This window comes from Amblyomma americanum, chromosome 5 (assembly GCF_052857255.1).
Source record: "Amblyomma americanum isolate KBUSLIRL-KWMA chromosome 5, ASM5285725v1, whole genome shotgun sequence".
Lineage (NCBI taxonomy): Eukaryota > Metazoa > Arthropoda > Arachnida > Ixodida > Ixodidae > Amblyomma > Amblyomma americanum.
Genome location: NC_135501.1, coordinates 203,897,003 through 203,922,650, shown reverse-complemented (window position 1 = coordinate 203,922,650; position 25,648 = coordinate 203,897,003). Strand labels below are relative to the sequence as shown.

General features: G+C 47.7%; 1 protein-coding gene across 2 annotated transcripts in view; it reads left to right on the top strand.

Moving 5' to 3' along the window:
- The first annotated feature begins 11,812 nt into the window (after positions 1-11,812).
- The window catches only part of LOC144133465 (open rectifier potassium channel protein 1-like), a 100,693-nt gene continuing 86,857 nt past the window's right edge, over positions 11,813-25,648 (top strand). The window contains exon 1 of one of the 2 annotated variants that reach the window (XM_077666568.1): positions 11,813-14,482. In XM_077666568.1, coding sequence (XP_077522694.1) covers positions 14,468-14,482 — 15 coding nt within the window. In that variant the 5' untranslated portion in view covers positions 11,813-14,467. The remainder of the gene's footprint in view (positions 14,483-25,648) is intronic. The other variant, XM_077666569.1, reaches the window with a different exon arrangement.

Genomic DNA, 25,648 nt, shown 5'->3' with positions numbered 1-25,648 from the left:
GACAGTTATTGCGTCATTTCCTTTCCTGAAAAACCAATTTTCATTTAATTGACCCGCCGCGGTGGCTCAGTGGTTAGGGCGCTCGACTACTGATCCGGAGTTCCCGGGCTCGAACCCGACCGCGGGGGCTGCGTTTTTATGGAGGAAAAACGCTAAGGTGCCCTTGTGCAGTGCGATGTCAGTGCACGTTAAAGATAATAATAATTGGTTTTTGGGGAAAGGAAATGGCGCAGTATCTGTCTCAAATATCGTTGGAGACTTGAACCGCACCGTAAGGGAAGAGATAAAGCAGGGAGTGAAAGAGGAAAGGAAGAAAGAAGTGCCGTAGTGGAGGGCTCCGGAATAATTTCGACCACCTGGGAATCATTAACGTGCACTGACATCGCACAGTACACGGACGCCTTAGCGTTTTGTCTCCATACGTTAAAGATCCCCAGGTGGTTGAAGTTATTCCGGAGCCCTCCACTACGGCACCTCTTTCTTCCTTTCTTTTTTCACTCCCTGCTTTATCTCTTCGCTTACGGCGCGGTTCATGTGTCCAACTATGTATGAGACAGATACTGCGCCATTTCCTTCCCCCCCCCAAAAAACAATTATTATTATCATTTTCATTTAAAAACAAACAGTTGGAACTGCGTTTTTTGGGGGGAGGGGGGAGGAAATGGCGCAGTATCTGTCTCGCATATCGGCGGACACCTGAGCCGCGCCGTAAGCGAAAGGATGAAGGAGGGAGTGAAAGAAGAACAGAAGAAAGAGGTGCCGTAGTGGAGGGCTCCGTAATAATTTCGACCACCTGCGGATCTTTAATGTGCACTGACATCGCACAACACACGGGCGCCTTAGCGTTTCGCCTCCATCGAAAAGCAGCCGTCGCGGTTGGGTTCGACCCCGGGAATTCTGGATCATTAGCCGAGCGCTCAAACCACTGAGTCACCGCGGCGGGGTTTTAAAAAAACACTTGGCATGGTTTAGCTACTGCGTGTATAGATTTGAATTCTGGAATATCGCGGAATTCTCACAAAGTGGTGCAGTACGTTGCTCTTTAATGAGCAGCCCCTGCATGACGAAACTTGCTGGTTCATGCATGCACGCAATCCGTTTTCCAGAACCCACGCTTCACGTATCTTGCAATGTCTGCAGTGCATATATACTACTTGCTGCCCCGGTGGCTACAGACCGTTGTCCTCACTTTCCTTACTTTTCCGAGGCAAGCGATCCGTCGGCAAAGTTAGCGCGCGCTCGGCTGTTTTGGAAGCGTGACTCTCCTGCTAAACGGCTTCTTCTGGAAACAGATTGAGCCGTCGCATTCCTTAACCTGAACTACGCTTGCTGTGGTATTCCCAAGGCGCGACAGGTCTGGTTTTCTCTTTCTTCTTTTTTTTACATATGATATGAAGTAATGGCTTTGATCACTGCCACGTGCTTGGCGTATTATGTGTCGTCATAGCGAAAAATGCACAGTGCGCGTTCTTATGCTGCGCTAAACATTTTTTCCCTCTAATGGTGAAGGCTGCTTGAAGTGCGTGGGGCGCAACTTTCATTACAACGCATGAAAGTCTATGCCAAGTACCGCATTTTCTTTTACTTTCTTCTCTTACATATCATACCATGCCATACCATACTATACTATACAATACCATACACTACTATACCACACCATACCATACCATATTCTACCTAAAGACCCTGGAAAATTTTCCAGGGGCTTTAACCTTACCATACCATACCATACAGTACCACACCATACCACACCATACCACACCATACCATAACATACCATACCATATCAATACCATACCACACCATACCATACCATACAGTACCATGCCATATCACACAATATATCATACCATACCAAATTTCGACCACCTATGGTTCTTCATAACATATCTATGCGTACATCGGTGCTCTTGAACTTCGCTCACATCCAAATGTGGCCACCGCCGCCAGGTTCGAACCCATGACCACCGCCTCCCAGTAGGCGAACGCCGCAGTACTTGAGCCGTGGTGGCAGGCGTTGGAGGCTAACTGGGCCCGACGAAAAAAAAAAGAATCCAACAAGAAACGAAATGGTGGGTCTCTTCGTGGCATTTCTGATGTCATTGTTTAAAATGTCCGCAAGAATTCCACTACCCCACCCGATATATATATATACATTACGATGCCCGCGCTGTATGGCCCGATATTGGATTCGCGGACTGTGCTAATGTGTTCAGTATACAGGCCGTTTCATCGAAGACTTTACAGAATTAAAAAAAAGATAGAGCGTTTTTTTTCGAAATAGAATTGTCAGCGGTGTGGCGCATCAGAATATAGGTAAAACGTAGTAACTAGCAGGCTGGCTAAGCAATATTGAATAGTTAACGTTTAACTATTCGTATTAGGCTCCTTAATTGAGAGGCATGCACGTAGCTCACCGTAAGTAATATCCACATCAGTTTTTAGAACTTCGAAAATGCGGTTACCCTCGGCACTGTGGCCCAACAAATTTTGGCAATATCGCGCCAAAATACCTGCGCTTTCGAGAAGCTTGCAGGCAAGGCAACCAGTGCACGTAACTTGTCGAACTAGCCAAAGCTTGTTGGCTACACCGCTACAGCGCTGGCAACGCTATGCAGAAAAAAAAAAAGCTGTCCTAGTTCAAAAAGCCCGTCTTTAAATATTGTGTAGCATCTTAAGTGAAGCGCCCTGTATATATAGAAGCATTTGATCCGCATACACTCAGTGGCGGTCTATCGCTTCGCTTACTTCGCACCGCAGCTTCCATATATTGTTTAAACATTTTATTCTCGGCCACTGTGCGTCAGTGTTTCTTGTTTTTTCTTGAGTCGGCAGTGAACAGCTGACATTTCGCATTGCAGCGAAAAACATGATGGAGACAGCAGCAAGAGGTGAAACGCTCAGTTAGCGCAAATGAGAAGAAGACAAAGGAGAGAAAGAGCTCAGTTTATGCCAGAGGAGGAGAGGGAAAAGAGCATTCCGACGTCACGACACACGAAGACGTGCGGTGGCGAATTTGCACCGGTGCTTTTGAAACGGGCGGCATGTGGCGCGAGGCGTCTCAAGGCGAGAGGAACGCGCATTGGAGAATAGAGAGTGTGACGTCAGAGGAGGGAGTAATATTTTTTTCATCATCATTGTTCGGTAATCAACTGCCTTCTAGAAAATTGTTCAGTTATGTTTCTGAGAAATATTTACAATGGTGATTATGATTTTTATGGCGCCATGGCACAAGGTATTTCTCTTCGTCTCGAGGCGGGGTCAGAGACCCATATCCCAAGCCGAGTGCCAGACCAAGGGAAAGCTTGTACCCATTGTATCACTGATGGGTACCCGGCGGCACTGGGGATCGAACCCCGCACCTACCGCATGCGATTCGGATACTCAAACCTTAGGCCACCCCTGCGGTTCTCAGGAATGTACACTCCCCGTAAAAACTACACGCCCAAGGGGTTTGCTTGCGAGGCCTGCAGCGTTCTTCTTTGTGCATCATCATCGACCGTAATCTCTCGAAAGAGGAATGGCTTTCTGTCCCCAATCCTCCCAAGCTTTGGACTCATAGATGGGGAGCCCCGCTAAATAGCTTATAACCAAACCGCTTGAGCTGTATAGAGTTGAGTTGAGTTGAGTTGTTGTATGCTACAGGTGGGATTAGCATTGCTTATTCTTCTGGCAATTTATCCACCGTAGCGTCACTTATATGTTAATAATGAACTAAAAATGTCGGATCTGCCCACAGTCACTTATAATAGTACATATTCTACTCCCACAGTCACCATACATGCACACATTCACTCACAGTAGAACATAGTCCACTCCAGAAGTCACCATCTGTGCACATATTCAGTCACAGTAGAACATAGTCCATAGCAGAGCAACCATCGATTGTCTATAGAATGTCACAGCGGGCACCAAAGGAAGGAAAGAAGGGAGCGCAGTCAGAGAGCCCTAGAATCAAAAAGGCAACGAGCTCGGAAATTTAGCTGTATTAACGTTGTCACAGCTGCTGGAAGACTAGAACAACTGAAAGCCATGGACAGATGAGTTAACCTTGCATAAGACTCAGCTGACGCGGGCGATGATGATGATTGCTGCTGCATATGCGCACGCATACTTCATGCGGCCGAAAGACGCTGGAACAGATCAGAGTGGTGCCTGGGAATCAACAAGAACTATAGTGATGTCCTAGCTAAAATCAACAAGAGGAAATGAGAAAGCGCAGGGTATCCAATGCGGTGAGCAGCAACCTATTGTTCCCTAGGATAAAGGAGTGGATTCCAGGGGGTGGAAGAGCGTCAGGTGGACGGATGCGATTAGGAGGTTTGTGGGAAGAGAGAAACGGCAGCTGGCCTAGGACAGGGGTAAATGGCGGCTAATGGGAACAGCCTTGTGTTCTCCGTAGCTGAAGTTGATTGATTGATTGGTTGGTTGGCTGATTAATTTATTATTTCATTGATTTATTGATTGATTTGTTTTCTCCCACTACTGAGCTATTTCATCGGGAAGGATATACAGCCCAAAGTGTGTTTAAAGAAAAAAGCATAAAATAGGTCCTTTGAGTAAGCGGCGTCTAAGTAGATGATGACGTTGGTACTCTCACCCAATATATAACAGCGAAATGCGACGCGATGCGCTGGTGGTAGGCGATAAGGCTAAAGCAATGGCGATACCTCCGCAACAAAGTTAACTGGAAATACCTCAGCCTGTTTCGACGTCTGATGCGGCAGCGAACAAAAGAAAAAATCAGACGTGCGAGCATAGTTGATTGACTCAATGTCAAATGTTAACTGGCTGGGGCAAGTAAGGTCAAGAGGCACTATTTTCGCGGCAATACTATTACCATACAATACTTTCTTCGACCGAGGAGACATATCTGAGAACTTCTTTGGCCTCCTGTTTTCTCAGTAATTGAAAAGTGCGGTATATTTTCGCGGCCTTCGACACGTATACTCGTGTTCTCTGTTTCTTGTTTTTTTTAGCTCGTTCATTTTCTTGCACATTGCGCTCGGCCCTGCTCAGTTGCCGGCGCCTGTTCTCTTGCATTCGATTTTTTTTTATTTGGTTATGTGGTCGTTCCTTTCATTTTCAATTTCATTGCTTTACCTTCAATTCGATTTGACGATGTTGATTTTTCCATGCCCCCCTCCCGGCTCTTTGAGAAGCTTACAAGTTCATCCCTCATGTATATGGCCCCCAATTATTTACGTAGCGTCAACCAGATAGTAGCTGAGATGTTATGAGCGCCTCGACACAAATAGGATGCGGTAGGTCAGAGCCGGTGCCGATGGCTGTGGTGGCTGCCGCCAAGGTACGAAAATTTTCATAGCATTTTCTCGAGGTTTGCCTCAAGAAGTCGCATTATAGTGGCTGAATCCATGTTTCACGCCCAAGAATAGTCGGGCTAAATACGCGACCTTATCTTCCTGGCATTCCTGCGCTCTTCATGGTGGGTGAAGTGCAGTGCCGGCATTTTTCCATCGAGTTAATACTGAAAAACTGCGTGGATTTTAGCAGGCAGGTACACACGTAATTAACAATACAATAGCATGTACAGAAAATGCATTAAATTCAAGATAATACAAATGAAGTTGAAAAAAACAAAAAATACCGGCTGGGCTCAACAACAAAAACTTGCACAAAGCTCATTAAAAAACACGAACATAACGTTACAACAAAACAAAACATTTTCGAACAATACAATAAATGACATCACTGTATGATAAGAACGACGTTAGCATTGGTGCAGAGACGACGTTGTTAGCTGATTCCAGTCAGCTATTGAGCGAGGGAATAATGAATAACTGAAACAATTGTTACGTGACTAAAATGAGGTTAAAGGTGAAGTATGACTTTGCCGGGTAGCGTATACGGAAGACAAAAATGTAATTTTTGTAATGTCCTTCTTATAATTCCCCTTAATTAGTTGGTATAAGAACTGCGGTCTAGGACAACGATTCGTATGTGCCAAGCATACCTGAAACCGAAGTCGTCGTAAATGTGGTAGAAATAAACCGTGCCGCTCTTTCTTCTACTTTTTCTATCTTTGTAATGTTAGTTCTTGTGAAAAGTCTCAAAATAATTGCAGCGCAGTCTAGCAGAATTATAAGCCAAAAGTCGTACAGAAGAAGAAGAAAATGCGGGATAAAAGATTCGAACTTCCAATATTTCGTCGTTACAGGCCCTCGCGTATAGAAAGCGTCTTAAAAACTGACAGAAATGGCTGAATTCGGGTAATTTCTAGGCCAGAAATAAAGACAGCAAAACTGTGCACATCGCTAGCAAAACTCCGGTTCAATCGGTCGCCTGCTGACGAGGAGGTATACGTCCGCTGAAATCCCACGGAGTTAGCTTGTGCAGTCCTGCGGCGGGCCTACATTACATCTCTGACCGTTGACGGTTTGGCTGTGGCTTGAGAAATGTTGGGAAATATTGGTTAGCAGACTAGTGAGAAGGCTTGAAGCTTTTTTGAAAACGGATACAAGAGCTACAGAAATTTGTACACCACCTTTACAAGCATGCGGTACGCAGGGAGTTGCAAAGCACTGTAAACACAAATACGTCCATATGGGAGTAAAATGGAATTAAGCTGCCCTGTAGCGCGCACTAGAAGACAGCTTACTCTCTTCGTACTCCTTTATGTTTAGAGTGCATGTGCAAACATGTTGCATTTCATAGATAAGTGCCGGTCGCGTTGCACCAAGGGGGATTGTGTGCTCCGGCACTTCGCCGGCCGCTTGTGCTCCGTTTCGCGCACATTCTCGCGCGCGCGCGCTTATATTCCGCAAACAATGGGCAGAGAATCGCGCGCGCGCAGCTGTGCACAAACTCCCCGTCGTTCAGAAATTGCGCGGAATGCGCGCAACCCGAGCTGCATGACGAAACAAACAAGAAAAAAAGCTGCATCGGATGACGTCAGAGAAAGAAATAAGAGCGAATAAAAGAAAGAGCCTGAAACGCCGGTACCTTTCCATGCACATGTCTCCGCGGCAGCGCTCGAGAGAAAGCGTTGGAAGCCACCGCACAAGCGCTGCATGCGGAGGGAGGCAGAGCGCGATTTATTTATTTATTTATTTATTTATTTATTTATTTATTTATTTATTACTCATTGCAGGCCGGCAAGCCAAAACAGTAGTGAAAATACAAGAACAGAATATTACAATCCTAAACCCCAAATAAAATGCAAATAAAATAAAATTTACGAACAATAGGAAATGACTGGTAACACAACACATAAAACTAAACATGGTCACTTATAAGGTCAAGAGATTGTACAAAGTAAGCTGTCTACTGTTCCAGTCAGTGACTGTTTGGGGGAAAAAAATTGTTCTGAAATAAACTAGTGTTAGCAGAGTACGGGCCAAGAGAATGTAGGTGGGAATGTCGGGTTTTTCTTTTTCTCGATAATGTTAGTTACGGTGAAGAATATATTCCAAGTTTGTGCTTAAATAACAAATACGAATATTTTAATCGAATAAATTTGTGCCGGGAATGACGGGTTGGAATTCGACTGCATTAGGCCTGAGACGGAAATAATTCGACTGTACTGCGTAAAAATGAAGCGGACAGCTTTCCTTTGAATTTTGTAAAATGTTGTAATGTTAGTGGTAGTACGCGGGTCCCACACAATGCATTCATATTACAACTTGTTTCGTATGTTATAGTCTGATACAACTCAAGACCGCAGCGGCTTTTCCTCGTCAAAAGATCCCCTTCCAGCTAATGGCGTTGGCCAATTCTCATGACGCCGCTAGGGTAACGGTGCAGGGAGTGGCGCCACAATAGAGAGAGGAGTCTATCCGGGACCATAGAGAGAAGCTATTATCCCCACCTGCCCACTGTGACAGGTGGCAACCTGGGCACCATATTGTGAGTGGCCGGCCCATCGGGGCAAATGGCAATTCAATTGATGATTGGCCGAGAAAGGTCACGCGACCTTGGGTTGTTATTCCAACCTGCTCACCGGGTTGTGAGCAACACAGATAAAAAATCTAGATAAAAAATCGGAGAAAAAGTGATATGTGCGGATACCTGCTTGTGCAGCTACTAATCCGAATATGGTGGTTGACTGACCGACATTCGCAATGAAACCGCGGAAAATTTTAAATCTAATAATGCTACCACATTCCACTTTAAAGGTGACTTAAGCGTTCCCACAGTTTTGCTTAGATTGTGAAGAACAAACAGCTGGCTGCAAAGATAATCCGATTCATTTATGATGTCCTGTCATTATGATGCTTTTCGCCCTTCGTTGCTGGCTCAAGCGACAGCGCGCTGCGTGGTAGCTACAGAGGGATGGATCTGGCCTGCCATTCAGCGTTACAAACAGCAAGAATGGAACACCGCAAAGGCAACAATCGTTCTCCACAGATTACAAGGAGAGCGACAGATGTACCACAGCGGTGACGTAGTGATTTGAGCATCCGCATCGCATGCGGGAGGTGCGGGGTTCGATCCCCAATGCCACGGGGCACACACCTGTGATACAAAAAGCACAAGCTTTCCCCTGGTCTGGTGTTCGGCTTATTCAGGGTGAAATGCTTGGGAAATGGGTCTTTGTCCCCACTGTGAGTAGTCGAAAACACCTTGTACCATGGCGCTCTTTGGCCACGGACGCATTTGCGCCATTAAAAATCACAATCATCATCAGCGACACACGTGACATAAGGAATGCCAAGGAGCTAATGTCGTTGAAATATGTCCAGGCTTCAAGTCCACGATAAATTAATAAATTCGCAGAGATCACGTTAAAAACCCCCAGGTGGTCGAAATTATTCCGGAGCCCTCCACTACAGCACCTCTTTCTTCCTTTCTAAGAATCTTTCACTCCCTCCTTTATCCCTTCCCTTACGGCGCGGTTCAGGTGTCCGCTGAGATGTGAGACAGATACTGCGCCATTTCCTTCCCCCCCCCAAAAAAAAAACTGTTTTCATTTTTCACCTAATTACATTGTTTTGTCAATGCGATAGCGCAAGAAGCACCGAAAGTAACGTAAGTTCTCTCCCGACGATGAGAATTACCGGGTCTGGAGACGTCACTTCTCCTCCAACGATTGTCTTTCTTCCCGATTAGGATTTTAATACTACCTCATTAAAAATTTCCTGTTAGTCCATATTTAGGAGAATCCCCCAAGTCAGGGTAGATATTTGTAATGAACTACTCTGGCTTGGACATTCTTCGCCGTATGGCTGCGCTTGGGTGGATGCTAATGAGTAATTGCTCACTTAATGAAAACCTTGCTGACATCGAAATAAAACGAGCGGAACGACCATTGACCTCTCGGCGCGCTATAATGAGTAAGACACCATTTTTTTGTTGATATTATTTTCCTTATGTGTAAAAAGAACGGAAGAAATTGCGAGAGCGGCTGTTTCTGCGTATGAGAAATCGCTTTTGATGAATTTCCTTTTTGCATCCGGCAACGATGAGTCTTCTTCCAACGCACGGCGCAAGCATCTCCTGCATTGTACTATAGATATCGCGTCACGTGAAACGCATCCGCCAGCTGCTCTGCGGTGGGACGTTGCATAGCATTCCTCGTCCTCAGGCGGCGACCGGGTGGCTACTTGATAAGTTTGTCCATGGTCGGTTCGTAGTATGAAAAAAGAAAAAAGTGGTTGGCAATGAGGAGAATAGCGGCAGGGAAAATTGCGCTTCTCGCACTACTAATACGGGAAGCGAGAAAGCGTGTTCTATAGTGCTGTCGTCAGGGCACATTGCGGTTTGTCGTATACGCAAAAATTACAGGATTGCAGTAAAGTCTGCTTAAGACCGAAAATGCGAAAGCCTTTCCCTGACTCCATTCATTTTTCATTTTCTGTTATTTTCTGTAATTGTTTTTTTTTCGTTTTCCTGTTTTCCTTATTGTTTGTATATATTTGTATTTATTTTTAATTTCTGTTTTATTTAATTACATATAAATTGCTTAAGAAGTGTTGCGTAATCAACTTTTACATTTTTGCTTTACTTACCACACAACTTATGATTGACAGTTCGTGCGGACAAAACTTCCGTCCAGGCCACTCATGAGCCAAGAAAGGCTTTCGCCCTAAGGCTGATATCACTCCTTAAGACGCCGACATTCCTCCTGCGCGCTAACGCTCAAGGCACCCCATTTTATCTAAAAAAGTGGGCATAAAACAATGGACAGATTGACGGCGGAAATTTGCAGGCCTTCGCCACCCTCGACACCATCGTGTCACGGAGGTTGCTAAACTTCAAAGCGCAACATGAAGAAGGTTTTCAACACGACAAAACAGCTTTGGAAAGAGTTTTAACGAATACAAGGGCAGGACATATAATTGCAGACGAAGCTCGTTGTAACGTAACAGTTAATAACGAAATAATGGATATAGCGAAGGAGTGACGATTCCCTTTGGAAGCTCGGTCAACACGGGCTATAACGAAGCTACGTCTATAACAAAGTAATCGGTGGGCCCCTTCAACTTCGTTATAACGAGGTTCAACTGTATTATCACTTCTCAAGCCCTTTGTTCATTCAGCCTTGTTACATCGTCTTCCGCGGTGGCTCAATGGTTATGGTGCTCGGCTGCTTACCCGAAAGACGCGGGTTCTATCCCGGCCATGGCGGTCGAATTTCGATGGAGCCGAAATTCTAGAGGCCCGTGTACTGTGCGATGTCAGTGCACGTTAATGAACCCCAGGTGGTCGAAATTTCCGGAGCCCTTCACTACGGCGTCCCTCATAGCCTGAGTCGCTTCAAGACGTTACAGTTCCATAAACTGGTGTTTGCACGTTATGTGCTTGTCTCAGGGGCATAAATCAGAACAGTACAGCATTTGCCGATAATGTTATCCGAATAGAAAACAGATTATCTTTACGTTTAGGAAGACGCACACACAACGAAGCGCTACGCGAGGCGTGGCACATCCGCCTTTGATGAAACACGCGGAAGAATATAACGGATCTTCTTCACGGTCAGTTGTGTACGCTACAAAATCGAGGTGGACCGAATAATTTCGGTGAACCAGAACACATTGCCATTTTTACATTACAATATGAAGGGAGCCGCTGGCTTCGTTCGGGTTTTACTCAGAAATGTCGCGCCTAACGTATGTTATTAACTCGCTAACCGCGTCAACGCCTCAAGCAGGTTCGAGTATTAACGCCAGCAATGTGTGTGGGCATTTGTATCCTAAGGCTGCCCAGAACTGACAGATGTCCATCGTGGTTTGGAACGTCACTTCGAATCTCCGAGCTCTGATGCGACACATGTATGGCGGCAAAGCGACAGGGCGCTCTGCGAGACACGTCGCTATGGACCCGTCTGGCGCTCTTTAGCGCGCAGCAAACTCGACGGAGGTCCATCGAGAGGATCGAACTCACTACATCGTGCTCGGCGGCAGAGCACCGTGTGGACCGAGCCGGAGCATTGGTGCGTCAAAGCGCTTCAACCAACCATAGTCGTGGGCGTGCCGTTCCGTCGAATCCAACGGAGGAGCTACGCTGACGAGGCGACAACAGGCAGCGTTAAGAGAACCGCGCCAGCCGCAGTTGACGAAGAAAACGGCGAGGCGACGATATCGCACCACGGCGCGAGAGCGCCGCGTCGAAAGCGACGGCCGCCGCAGGAGCAGGCTCCGCAAGTGGCAAAGGCTCCTTCGCTCACTTGCCAGCAGCTGAGAGCTGCTACCGAACTGCGCGGAGCGGACCCTCTTGCCCACAGGCGAGGCCTGTTTCAGCTCCCCTGAAAAAAAAGAGCGAGACAGAAACCGCAGCACCCTCTCCCCCTCTCCTCGCAGCACCTCCTCGACGCGGCGTCGCGTCAAGGCAGCGCACCTTTTCTCCTGGCCACACAGCTGGGCCGGCAGCGACTGAGAGCGCGCGTGGCTGCAGCCGCTGCAAACGCCGGCACGAAGAGAGGGAAGCACACGGAGCGGAGCGGCGGCGCGACTCCCCCCATTGCCGAAGCAGCAGCGCGGAGGGGCAGCAGCTAAAAATAATGACCGCGTGGGACCGGGTCCGGACCCCGGTTCGCACCCTCCTCGCCTCCGCCGAGACCGAAGACCAGAGAGGCCCGAGCCGACGGGAATCGGCGGCGGCTGTGCCGCACCAGCGGCCCCCATGCGACGACCGACGCTAGCGGTGGCGGACGAGCTAGGGCCTGAACGACAGTCCTGGACCTTCCGGAACGACCGGGACGCGTCGCCGGAGGTCCCCGGTGGGGGAGGAGGATCGTGACGTGACGGGCTCGACCAGTGGACAGTGGAAGTGAAAACGGGCGCTGATTCTCCCGATCTCTCAAGTGTTGTGCACGCTGTTTTCTCCGCCGGACTCGGAACTGCTCCGTGAACTGCGACACCGGCAATTGGGTCCCGCGAACTGCAAAAGGAAAGTGAGAAAAAGGTGTCGATGTAAATTACCGGATTTTTTCTGTGTTGCCCGCGTCAGGTCTTTTAATTGGAGAGTATACTGTGCACAGCGACGACGGTGTACAGATCCTGTCCCTGGTGCCACCCCTGTGCTTCCACATCGTAACTGTCACTTCATAGTTTGCTCGTCCCAGTTGTTATCCAGTTACTTCAGTTCTGAGATCTCATTTCAACTCGGTGCGGTGGTGATGTGCGCGGCCTCTCATCAAGGATCGTCTACTTGACATTGAAGTTATCTGTGTCGTTCATCGCTTCTCACAATTTTTCGTAAGCTTCGGCCGCGTTACCATACTTCGTTTATCGCCTGCAACTACAGCGCAGTGGTTCACAGTGTTAGTTTAAATGGACTGCAGCTGGCTCTTTTCGCAAGCAAAGAATCAAAGAGGGATTCCTTCAGAGCGGTGCATAGCGGAGTAGTTTACGTTAGTAGGAGTTTCGGGTGCGTCGTCGTTAGTCTGCGCATTAGCACTAACGAGGCGTTTGTGAACAAGTTAGGTCTCCGGGGTGAACTTGCAACTAAAGTGCCTTTTGTCAAGAGTGCATTGCAACTGCAGGCTACTTAGCTCGAAGACGAACAAAAACTACCTCAGGGATCTTCGTAACAAAGACTTCTAGAAGGCTGGCGCAGACCACGCAGAAGAACTGTGACGTCGAACATCACGAGTGACGCCTCCGAAAAGACTGCTAGCAGTGTGGGCCTACTTTTTCGCGTAAACATCTATGCAAGTTGAGCAGCTTCATTTCTTCAACTCTTGCTTCTGAGAGTCATTAGGTTCCTGCGTACACTTGGCGATCTCGATCCCTCCAAGACTGCATCGGCCCAGGTCTTTAAGACAGGAGTACCGTTCGGAGACGTCCTCAGGCACGAAAACTGCGCACCAACATTGCCAGCTGGAGCGACCTCTTCTTTTGAGCTCGGTAACGCGTAAATGGCACGTCCTATGCCTGGCAGTTGATAGTTCCCGCACAAAGAACCTTCATTCCTGCGAAGTCTTCAACGGAGGTGCACCAGGACAAGACAGCACCTTTCAAGCGCAGAATCTCCCCGCACTCGACTACCCGCCTTGCTGATCGTTGCACCTATAGAGCAATACACGTTAACATTGCGCCTTCTAACCATCAGGCGGGCAAGTGCGCACAGTTCGACGACCCGTCAGGACGGGCGAGTCATGTCTCACCAGCAGCAAAGGCGGCGTCGCCGTGAATCAACCCTGGGCCTCGTCAGCCGGCGCTCTCACAAAGACTCCCCGGTTCGGACGGCTGCTGCTCACCACAGCGACGAAGCTTCGGCACTCCGGCGGCGCCAGGCCTCTGGAAACAGCTGTTGCTCGGGGCAAATGTGACGCGCAGCTGTAGCGTACACAGCGGCGGCCGGGTCGTGGCATCGCGCTATAGCGGCAGCACTGGGGCTCCGTCTCACAGCCCAAGCTGCGCCGCGCAGCTGTGCGGCTTTGGTCTGAGTGCAGCACAGTTCTGTGCGTTCGGGGGAGAGGAACGAACGAAGCGTACGCATACGTATCGAAAAAGCTCGGGCCCCGCGTTGCCTACTTCTCGGGCGGGCTCGAGCCGAGGACTCTGTGTCTCGCGAGGAGTCGTGCGTGACGTCGGCCGAGTGTGTCTGTGTGTTCGCGCGTGCGTTTGGCGCGCTCCTGTGTGGCCGTTGTGTGTCTGTCCGCGTCGAGCCCGTGTGACGTGTCTGCTGACGGCGGCGGCAACTCCTTGTGACGTGAGCGACGCGAGGAGTGAAGTATTCGCGGAACGGAGACGGAAAGACGAAGAAAAAGGCCGAAAAATATAAAAACAAAAAGAAAGAGCTATTGAGAAGACGACACTGGCCAAGTGTGACCCGGCAGCGAAATTTTCTCTTTCTGTGTGCGCGTGTGTACGGAAGGCTTTTTCTGTACACCCTTCGTCGCTGAGTGGCGTGTCCGCTTTTCGGTCTTCAGCAAAGCTCCCGGACGGGCAACGGGATTACATTATGCAGCCCTGATCCAGCTCGGCTCTTTCCTTCACCGAGGAAGGTATAACCGTCGCCACCTGCCTTGGGAGTCTTCGTCGAACGAGGACGGGAAGCAATCATGATTCCCAGAACGGTAAGCCGTTTATACCGCCTCCACGGTGCGACCACGCCATTGCTGACTGCAGTTGGCGACCGAGAGTCGAATGTGAAACTAAGGACGATTGTCCGTCAGCAGAGTAAGGAGGCGCCATCGAAGGGGGCGCTGCACGCGTTGCTTGCATGGGCTGGCGCGGGCTAGCGGGAACGAAAAAAAAAAATCTACAGGTTACAGCTATATATATATGCCGTGAATCAAATGTTCGGTCGAATAGCCAAGGGTAGCTGCAAGCAACCACAGGCCAAACAGATGCCGTGCGTCGAAATGATGCGTGCATCTAAGCGAGCAATGCGCCCGCGCGACTGGTTTCGATCGGTTTATGCCAAACATGCGAAGAGATAGATCTGTAATTTGAATCAAAACTGTCCATACATATAGAGAGAGTCCCTGCGGTAAGAGGGGGACAATGTTAAGCCCCCTGTCTCGACTGTCTTGTGCTATCAACTTGTCGTTAACTGACTCCGTGGCTTTAGGAAAGCTAAACAGGACCAAACGAGAAATTGATTTATAACAGAAACCCAGCAACACGCGTACTGGGCGAATATTTCTTTTTTACTGGCAAATAAAGAAAAGTGAGTGTTGCATAACCAATGACCCTATAGTTAGGGCCAGCCTGTACCTGGGTCTAGTAGTCTTTTGCATTGTCTACTCTTTTGTTTGTTTGTTGCGATTACTGCGTCCAATCAGTATGTGTGTGCTGGCATCTCGTTTCTAAAAAGCATTTTTCGAAGTTATTCATGAACAACAGGTGATAAAATAGACTTAAAATCATCAGTTGATTGAAGACACCCCTCTGGAATGGGCACGAGACATCCGTTAGTTTTCGTGCAGGGCCTTTAGCTTCGTGTCCTGGAAAGTTAAGTTCTATGGAGGGTGAATTCGCAGGTCGAAATTGGGTTTATCGGGATTTCTAGAAATCTCTTCAAGTTGTATGAATCAGATAAAAAATTTTAAAGGCTCCGCATATACCATAACATCTTCACAATTCCTCAGTATAGATTCCTCAGTATAGATCGTGCCATTATAGGATTTTTACAGTTGCTTTGTGTAGACTTGTCATTGCGTTAAGACTGAGTGTATCCGACCACAGCGCGGTCTGGAAGATGAAACTCATGGAAATAAAAAAGAACGGTAAAAAAAATATGCTGCTCACAGTACGAACCCTGGTTCAGCCTGCGAACACGGGCTCATAACCTTGTCTGAGATGCCGACCTTTTCAGTCAGTAATGGATCACTTCTTGCGAGAAACACAGATCACTGCCTCTGGAGCAGCTCGAAGGCATGCATATTTTCAGCATACTTTAATTTATATGCGAAACGCAATTCCCAGCATTTCTCCACGACTTAGCAGCGAACCTCTGTACAATGAGGCAATAGTCCGGCGCGTCGTCTGTACGTGCTAACTATTATAACTAATACATGCAGTTGAAACACAATCCACAGGACATCTTAATTTCACCGACTGTACAGTGTGCGTCACCCTTGTGTAGAGCACTCCAGCAGTGTGCTCCACGGAATAAAAAAATTAGCTGTGGTTTGAACTTTGGTTAATCCTGGTGATATGCGAAAGCTTCCTTTGCATGGCTACGTTCACAAACGCCACACACACCGCCGAACGGATTGTCTGTAAAGCGTCGATGAAATGCCCGATGGGGCAGTTGCCACGTGCCACGGTGGGCAGATTGTGATGACGTCAGTAGATCACATGACCTGCCACGTGACTGCACTGACGCTGCCCTCTTGACAACCTAGCGTAGTGAAACTTTCGCTTCCAGACTAAAAAATTAGGACGTAGCCCGTGGCTTCCGAGCAAAGTGGTAGTGATCATCTTGCTTGCAAGTCTATGGGGTTCTACTTGCGCATACGCGCTGCCTATGAATAGTAGAAACTGCGACAAGGTGTCGGTTTTTATGCGGGTTATCAGTGGCGCTTGAGCGCTCTACGCAAGGGTGGCGCGGACTGTACAGACGAAAACACGCAGTCGGAACTGAAGAACAATGCGGGCTTTATCCTGTTTCCGTCCCTGGGCACACGCTTGTAACAATGGCAGTGCGGAGACTTGTACAAAGCATACGGACGTTACACAGCAAAGACTGTGTCGACAGAAACATGCGGGGCGATCGAGTATGAAAACAATGACGTGGGCTTAGATGGAGGACGCGACCCCTTTCTTGGCCATCGTGCCTCGAGAGATAGGTGGGTCGGATAAACCTATTAGTTTCCCGCATCATTAAAGCAGTCACAATGTGGGCGATGTTATTGACAGTATACGTCCGGTCTTTTGTCGAAAGCGGCTGGCAGTGCACGTGCGCATAAATGGCATTTATAAAAATGAGTTCGACGACGGGACATGCTACGACAAGCCGCATTACTGCTTTCAGAGAGGAAGGCTCCACCTCGTTAGTGCACGCGTTGGTGCTACTGTGGGTGTCATTGTTTCTGCAACCAGAATAGACGTCATTAGCCGTGCACTTCACTCCCCAACAACTCCGTCATGCTGGTAATTTCATAGGAGACGTTCGATTCGTAATTATTTAAGCATGATTGGAGCCGCACTTAATAGGCTTCTGTTTTGACGGTGACAGACAAAACAAGCCGAACATACACCGTCTTACGCTAGAAGGAAGTTTGCAAATGCACTGATGCATGCGAAGTCTAAAATTGGCAGTGGCTTAGCTCGGCTGTGCAAGGATACACGCAGCGACAGGTACCCTTCCCTGGCTGAGCTTGTTTTGATCACTGTATTTTTAGCAATGTGAGACATATAGGCTCCATCTGGGTGGCTACGCGCCGTCTATTACGCTCGGCAGTCTGGCATCTTTATTTGGCAAGCCGTTCCTTTCTGTGTTCGGGCGTCTCCGCTGCTCTCTTCGTCTTCTGACGCTCATTCTCTCTTTGTTGAGTAGCCAACTGCCAGGCGACAACCTCAGTATCGGAAGAGTTAGTTCTCCTTGTCCATACCGCCGTTTAGCAGCGGCTGTAATCTCCTTCACTTAATCCATGTCAAACGTTGGGATACAGCCGCCCATTGCATCTCCGCCTTTTATACTCAATGCTGCCCATGCGACGCGCGGTTCGGGTGTTAGCGGCGCGCGGCGCGCTTCGTTCCGACGGTGAAGCAGGCGCGCGGCCGCGGCGACGGCGAAGCGCACGCCGCGCCTCCTGCTCCTCTCCGGTTGCCATGGCAACAGCGCATGCGCAAAACTGGCCTCTCCCAGCCACCGCGAAATGCTTGACTGGCTGCCCAGTGTAGCTCTCGCTACAATATTTGCGTCCACCAACTCGCTGCTGAAGAAATGAGTTTTAAGCCGCAACGCCTCTCTCAGCAATGACTCCTACCTCGGTACCTGCAGCGGTTAACCGTCCTTATATATGACCATCTGCATGTCTGCAAGCAACGTACGCCTTTTGTGCTGAACTCCTATCTCCTGTCGCCAAACCCGAGCGTTGACAGTTAATTCGAAGTGAACTCGAACCCACCACCTCGGACTCTGTGTCGTGACAGTAATGGTATGAAAAACTTCACATTTTTCGCACGAAGTCCGGGTGTGCACTTTGCGGCTTTTACAGATTTCCGTTCGACGAAAGCCGCATTTAAGTGAGCATCGGGTGAAGGGCCACTAGAATTTTCGTCATCAAGACGAGAGCAGTCACGTGACAAAAGGACAGCGCACGGCTAGATGCACGTCAATGATGCGTTTACACTATGCTCTGATGTACCAAAACAAATTTCTGTTAATTATACTCCAGAACGAAAAATGACAGTTCGCTGAACTGGGAAAACATCTAAGTTATCAACAAGGGAAAGGAGATCGCAATTTTCGTCACCATGACAATAACAATGGCGTAACAAAGGGGTTGAACACAGCTTTACGCACTTGAATGGTGCATTTACTATGCACTAACAAAAGAGTGAAAATTATTGTTATTATGGGTACTCCGGAAGTACTCCAGATTAAATGGGCACTTCGTTGTCCAGAATGTCCGGTGTCGGCGTTGCGAGCGAAACATCACGCGCATGACTCTGGCAGCTGGTGCCCAGAGAGCAACCTGGGAGGCAGGTGGTCCAGCAAGTACCAAGCGGCGTCATCACAACCTGCCCACCGGATAGTGAGCAAACTGCCCACCGTGGCAGGTGACAGTTAAATTAATGATTGGCCGCTCGGGAAGAGCAACCTAGGCCGCACAAGGCCCACCGCTGGGAGCGCCTGTCATCTCAGGGCAGTGGCGCATCGCTTAACCGCTGCACCACTGCGTGAGGAGGTGTATTCGGTCTCCCAGGGATCTATGAGTGCAAAGTAGAGAATGACCTTCTGCGTATAAGGGATTTAACCCACTACCTTATCGCGTCATACCGTTAAGGCAGAGCTTAAGTGTCCACTCCGATTTTTTTTACAAGCTAGGGTTGTGCATTTTTGTTTCGTTGCAATAATCATCGTTGACTGTATGACTGGATTTCGGAGTCCATATTGTATGGTCCATGTCTCCGCATTTCGAATTAGATGATGAAATATTCTGCAGATGTGGCCTACAGATGTTTAAACATGTGCAGAATTCTTGTTTCTGTTTTTAACTTGTAAATAGTTTTTCCTCTGCTCATTTACTTCTGCAACATTTTCAATCGTCTAAAGGAAGAATTTCGCGCACTGGTGTCGGCGTGTTTTGTTTTCTGTCTTTCTCCTTCTCTCCTACCTTCTTTCTTGTGCACGGTTGTCCACTCCTTTTGCAGTTCCTCGCTCCTTGCAGGAAGCTGCTAGCAGACAAGACCAACAGTGTTTTCTTTTTAGGATTATGCCACCACAGTGCAACGGTTCAATTCCATTCTTATCGTGCACTGCGCGACATATAGAACACTAGGACAGTAAAAGCAACACACAGCTGTACTAGAATCGTTGTATTCAACTCGCTTCAACTCACTGTACTTCTTTGCTTTTGGCAAATTTACGAGTTCCCACTTGCCACACAACAATAAGCATTGTTCTCGTTTCCAAAATCTTAAATTATCGAACGTATCTCCTGTGCGTTTTTACACGCCACTTTCATATTTGAAAATGACCAAGGTCCGCTTTCATGAAGCAGATAAGACAGTCTAGTTTCCAGTCTTGTCTTGTTCGCAGTCTAGACCCTGCATTGGTTTTTGAGGAAAGCAAAGCAGCATAACTGTCTCGCTCTGTAGTTGGCCACCACTATCATTTTAAAACGCCGTTGAGGTGTTCACCGACAAAGTGAGCCAGTTACGCGCCTTTCCTTTCTTCAAAACTAGCGAATGGTCTAGACTGCGAATAGGCCTAACTGGAAACTAGACTGTGTTAATGCGATAGCATTAGAGCAGTCGTCACGCCAAAACCACGTTGACGTCCGATGTCATGAAACTATCTGATTGGTCGAAAGAGACCACGTGACCTTGTGACGTCATCAGAACCTGCCCATCGTGGCAGGTAGCTATTAAATTAATGATTGGTCGAGAGAGCCCACTTGACCTGGTGACGTCATCACAACCTGCCCACCGTGGAAGGTCGTTATTAATTTAAGACTGGTCGAGAGGCGTCACGTTACCTCGTGACGTCATCATAACCTGCCCGTCGGGTTGTGAGCAAACTAGCTTCTAGACGGCAATCTAGATAGAATTGGAATAACAAATGAGACAAAAATTGTGATATATGCAAACGTCGGCGCCGTCACAGCATAGCAGACATCTGCTACTGCAGCTAGCATTCCGAATACGACTCTTGACGAACAGACAATGGCAAAGCAACTGATGCAAACACACAAAGGAGTTGCAACAGAAGCTGCGACAAATGTGAAATGAAATGCTTTCGCATTTCACTCTCAAGGCGACGTCAGCGTCCCCATAGATTTCAGTGCGAAAGCTCTATTTCACGGGGTCAAACCCGGGCAAGAATCTTTTGGCGCCCCTGACCTTGAGTATGCAGAAATAGAACAAATGTTGCCGCGACTGGGCTTCGAAACCGCGGTGGTGCGAACAGATCAGCATCGCTGGCCACTGCACGAGGGCACTGTGCTACCTCTGCAGCCGATCACGCCTCGTGTTAAACTGCAACACACTCTCGCTCTGTGCATTGCACATCGCCGTCTTCCATCTCCGGCTCGAACAGATCAGACCAGCTTAACCTCGATCAGAGCTTAACACGAGTCTAATATCGTCGCCAGACGTGTCCACGATCAAGCAAAGGAAAACCACGAGCCAAACAGGTTAAACACATGCTTTTGTACGTCTACTCGGCGTAACTACGTTAAAACCATACCATTTTTTTTTTCATTTTATGCAAGCGTTCCCTGCTCTTTCCCTCTTCCCCTTTTAAACCTTCTGATATCTCCGCTCCCGGCGCGGTTTAGGTGCCCACCCAGAGTGAGGCAGTTACCGTTCCTTAATTCCTTTTCCTACATCCGTGCGCTTCCTCTTGTTATATAAAAATAGGAAATATGTCGAGTAAACGAACGATGACTCAGACCTGCCAGCCTCTGTATAAACGCAGTGCCTCTACGTTGGCTGCTTGACAGCATGCACGATTTCGTGTTGCCTTGATCAAGTTCCAGCTGCATGACCCACCGTTTTGAACAGCGCCGCCATTCGTACCTGCCGCGCTCGTTCTTTATGGAGCGCACGCGTTCCGCTGGGTATACTATACGAAACGGCGGCTGGATGTATGGATGGACGATAGGGGTGTTCCCTTTGAAACAGGGTGGTGGCAGTTGCCACCATGCTCGGATTTTTAAGACGAAAGCGTTACTAGCCCCGATAGACGAAATTCCGTCGACGACCGTCGCTTTTGAGGCCGCGAGGTGATGCCAAAAAGATGGTGTCGCAATATTCGTCTTCTTCGCCACCGAAGCGGCGAGTGTGACGACGGCATGCAGAACAGATGCCAGGAGCAGCCACAGAGACGAGGGAAATGTACTTATATTTGTACTGTTATTATGAAATGTACTTATATGATTACCCTTTATTACTTCACAGTGACATTCACGACTGCTTTATGATCAGTGGGATATACACTGATATTTTCAGTTCTAACTGTAAAGATATCCTTTGCTAAGGTTAAATCAATGCATGACCCATGAATGGCGGTTGGCTGAGTTGCATTGGTGAAACGGTGCGTGTTCCCATTGTTCACACGCGCCTTATCATCCATCATGTAGTTTTGATACTTGTTTTGTGTTTTTTCTTAATAAAAACGAGTACTGAGCTGAATGCTGTATGCCTGATTTCAAAGGAGATATACTTATATTTATTCATTTATGTATTTTTATATTTTATTTTTGTGCTTTTATTTTTTCTAAATTTTTTATGTATTTTTACTTTTTTTTATTATTTTTTAACTTCTGTTCTTTATTTCTTTTTAAAAAATTTTACATTTAGACTGCTTTATGATCAGTATGATATACGATTTCTATGGTGTCGGGTACTTTTACTCTCGGAGTAGCATTCAAATTTTAGCCTGGCATTTTTTGCTGACGACGCCGACGACACGAAAATTTCCTTGGACGGTAGAGGTATACAGCTTCGCTGTAAAACACAAATGAAGGAAACACGGGAGAGTACCGCTTGCAGCCTCGTAAACAAAAGCGTCTGCAGAAAAAAAAAAGGCAGCGATGCGCTAATACAGCGCTGCTGTCAAAGGCCAGATTTAGTGCTATGTAGTCAGTGTTTACCCGTCGGGTCGCCACTCGCCGGACGTATTATTTATTTTTCTTTGTTTTTGTTCTGCTTCGAAAATAATCAACCTCTTCTTGTTTCTTTTCAATGCGAGATCTTTCGCTCATGGGTGAAATGCACAGCCTTGCAGTTCATGATGAGAGAAGTTTAAGCCTTGTACAGGAACAGTCGTTGCCAGTCGGACAGCAAAGATGTGATCAGTATTATATTACACACCCTAAGCTAAAAAATCGTTAAAATGAGTCCGAACTGCACCTTGAGGTTAGCAGAGATCATCTATGTTCCTTTTGATGTTAGCTCCTGAGGGAGTACTGATTTCTCTGAGTGATTCTGGGATGCGGCAGCGCAGTTAGTTCCCGAAAGGACTAACCCATGCAGCACATTTGTTCCTTTCAGGCTTAGAGTGTGGAATTCTAAAAAACGCACGCGGGTCGTCTTGAAAGGTCATATATGGCGTGGGAGAAGAGAAATAAGTAGCCTGTGCTGACGTTCTTCCGTCGCGCCATTAAATAATGCGAACGTCAGCGCGGTATTTGCGTGCGGCTTTCCCTGCTGGAACAGAGACGGTGCAGTGCACTGCGGACTGTGTATACCTCCTGGCCTGCCGAGAACACTGGGCCGTTGTTTAATTTATGCGTTTAACGAGGTGCCACTCGCAGATGTTGACATATATGTGCGGACATATAGGAACGGACATATATACTCGGACGCATATATACGCGGACAAATGCATGCGTGGACATATATATACGCGGACATACAGTATATGTGCGGACATATATAATGAACTGCACATATATGCTGCATATATGCGCGGGGGCGGGAGAACGGGCTTTGCGGGCTGCACTCGCAGCACTGCGGGAATTTAGTGCGACTCGGACATTCGCGTCGCCGGAGTCTGAACTAATACCGATACACGGCGCTGTTTCGAGGCATGCGGTTCACCAGAATATGGAGTTTTCGACAGCAGGCCAGGGAGTTTTAGCGACCTAGTCGCCAGCACTGCCGGGCTACTACCTCGAGTGCTTCCCATTCACGCACGCGACTACTATACCAGTGCTTTTGTGAACCGACATGTTTGAGTGCGCTTCGAGGACTCCGCTTTCGCCCTGCTTCTTCTGGGAGCGTTAAGCTAAAACTCTCTACTTGAGAATTTTGACGTACCATCAGTGCATCACATCTACTGCTACCGCCACTGCTGTTTAGTACGGAGATGTAGATTTATTGATTGCCCTTTAACACACTCTTGACGGCTCCGCAGTGGCCCCGACGGAAACGGTTATTGTAGCGTTAACGGTATCCATGGTACCAGTGCGACCAAGCGATTTGCTGAGCACCTGTACGGCGCGCACGCTAAGTTTCGTTGGGGCTGTTGCGCAAATGTTGCTCTCCTATAACTGACAAGCAATGCGCCAAGGGACGCACTGCGAGCCTCCTACGAATTTCCCCCATTCTATACATGCCGCATATGGGCTGTCCTTCAAGGAGATAAGTCAGACGTTAATCGCGGCGAATGAGTTTAAGCGTTGTTACATTGCCCGATAAACGGATTCTTGGCGTTTAAAAGCACCACCGTAGTCTTTGAAGAAGACGAAATCATAAGTTTACTCAATTATCGTACGTGGAAGGCTCAGCATGAAGCATCTTTTCATTCCGGTTTGATCAAAACGTGGTCGGAATCGAACCTGTGACCACGGACCCTGTGGCAGAACACATAATAATTAAAGGGTACAGACACACACTTCTTGGATTTCCGTTGTTTTTTTTTTTTTGCAAGAGACCTACTGGCCCAGTAATCATGAAAATGCGCTGAAAACACTAGTGCACAGCTCTAATAATTAATTATAAACGATTTTGTACCGACAAATTCGATCTTGGCCGGCGCCAGCGCTGAAGTGCACATTGACGTCACAGTCGACCGTCCAGTCTCAACTACCACATTCCTGATGACGCCGGTGTTGCCGGCAAGCATTGGTTGTTCCTGTGAACAGCCACTGGGTTTAGTGACGTCATAATAATTGGGGCACGCGCACCTTGACGTCACTCGATGCGGGGGGAAATGCCGAGCGGCTCCTCGGATAACATTCAAAACCATATTAAATTACTTTCAATCAGCGCCAGCGACTGAAACTTGCTAGAAGGCATCTCGTTACACCCACGAAACACATCATATCGTTTGTTTGCTTCCGAAATTTTGCGTCTGTATCCTTCAAAGGGGCCCTTAAAGACCTTCTGAGGAGAGTATATAAACTCTCTCGATTGCCACATTCTCTTGTCATAAACATCCCATCCCATGAACACTACATTCTCTCGTCATGAGACCGCGAAAGTTTTGCTGCCAGCCGAGGATACCCTGCGTGTTAAAGGAAAGCGTCTGCCGGTCATACATGACAAGACGTCGAATGCCTAGAAATACACCGACACGGCGACAGAGGGCAGACAAGTCGAGCTGCTGTGTAGCCCCGAGCGTTTCAGCAGGATCTTTCAGTACTGTCCAGAAATAGTCTTTTTGAAACATATATGGTTCGTTGTTACAGCATAGTAGTGCAAGCTATGGCAGACGTCAGAAAATAGGAAAACCGTAGAAACTAATAAGCTGGTTGTTTAAATTCTTAGGGCTAACTTTTTAACCGTCGCATTTAGACCACCTGGTAGCATTCATAGATTCCCAGCTGACCGGTAGTAATAGTCATGGAAACATTTAGAATTCCAAAAACAGGATTCTGCTCAGCACAGCCAATCCTGGCCTTCCCGGCGCGTGAACCCGAAACCTTGCTGCCAGAGAGCGCATGCAGCCATATCCACGAGAACACGCCATTTGGCGGCGCACATAGATGTTACACGCAGTGACGGCACCAAGGGGAGACAAGGGGGTCTTTTATAAAAATGGTGTATAGAAGTCTACCGAACTCTTATAGACTCTATTGCCTCCCTATATATATTTATTTTTGTCTACTTATAGTCTATAGACTGTCTATAGACTAATGTCTGCTAAAACTGTATGACCATAAATATATAGATTGTCTATAGACTGTCTATAGGATTTGTATTGCTTATAAACTGCTCTCTAGCGTTCATCTATAGAGTGTCTATAGACTTTATACACAGAATTGTCTATGAACAGTCTATATACTGTCTAAAGAGGTTTTTCTAAGGGGTGGCGGCGTCACTCCAAAAGATTGCCAGCCCTCATAAAAAATTTGCGCTTCTTTTAGCCCTCATTAGGCTCCCTCGTCGGTCAGCCAGTATGTGAAGCTTTCGCCGCTGTATTTTGGTCGTTTGACATATATTCTTTATGTTTATGAGCAGCAGTGCCGCGGCGGCTCTGTGTCACCCCAAAAATTTGACTCGCCACCGCGCTATGTAGATCCTGGCGCCGCGTCTGGACACGAGGCCTTCTCTGTCCCATCCGCTTTGGCCGGGGGCTGGAGAAGCGAGCAGCGGCCCGGTTGTGACAAAGAACG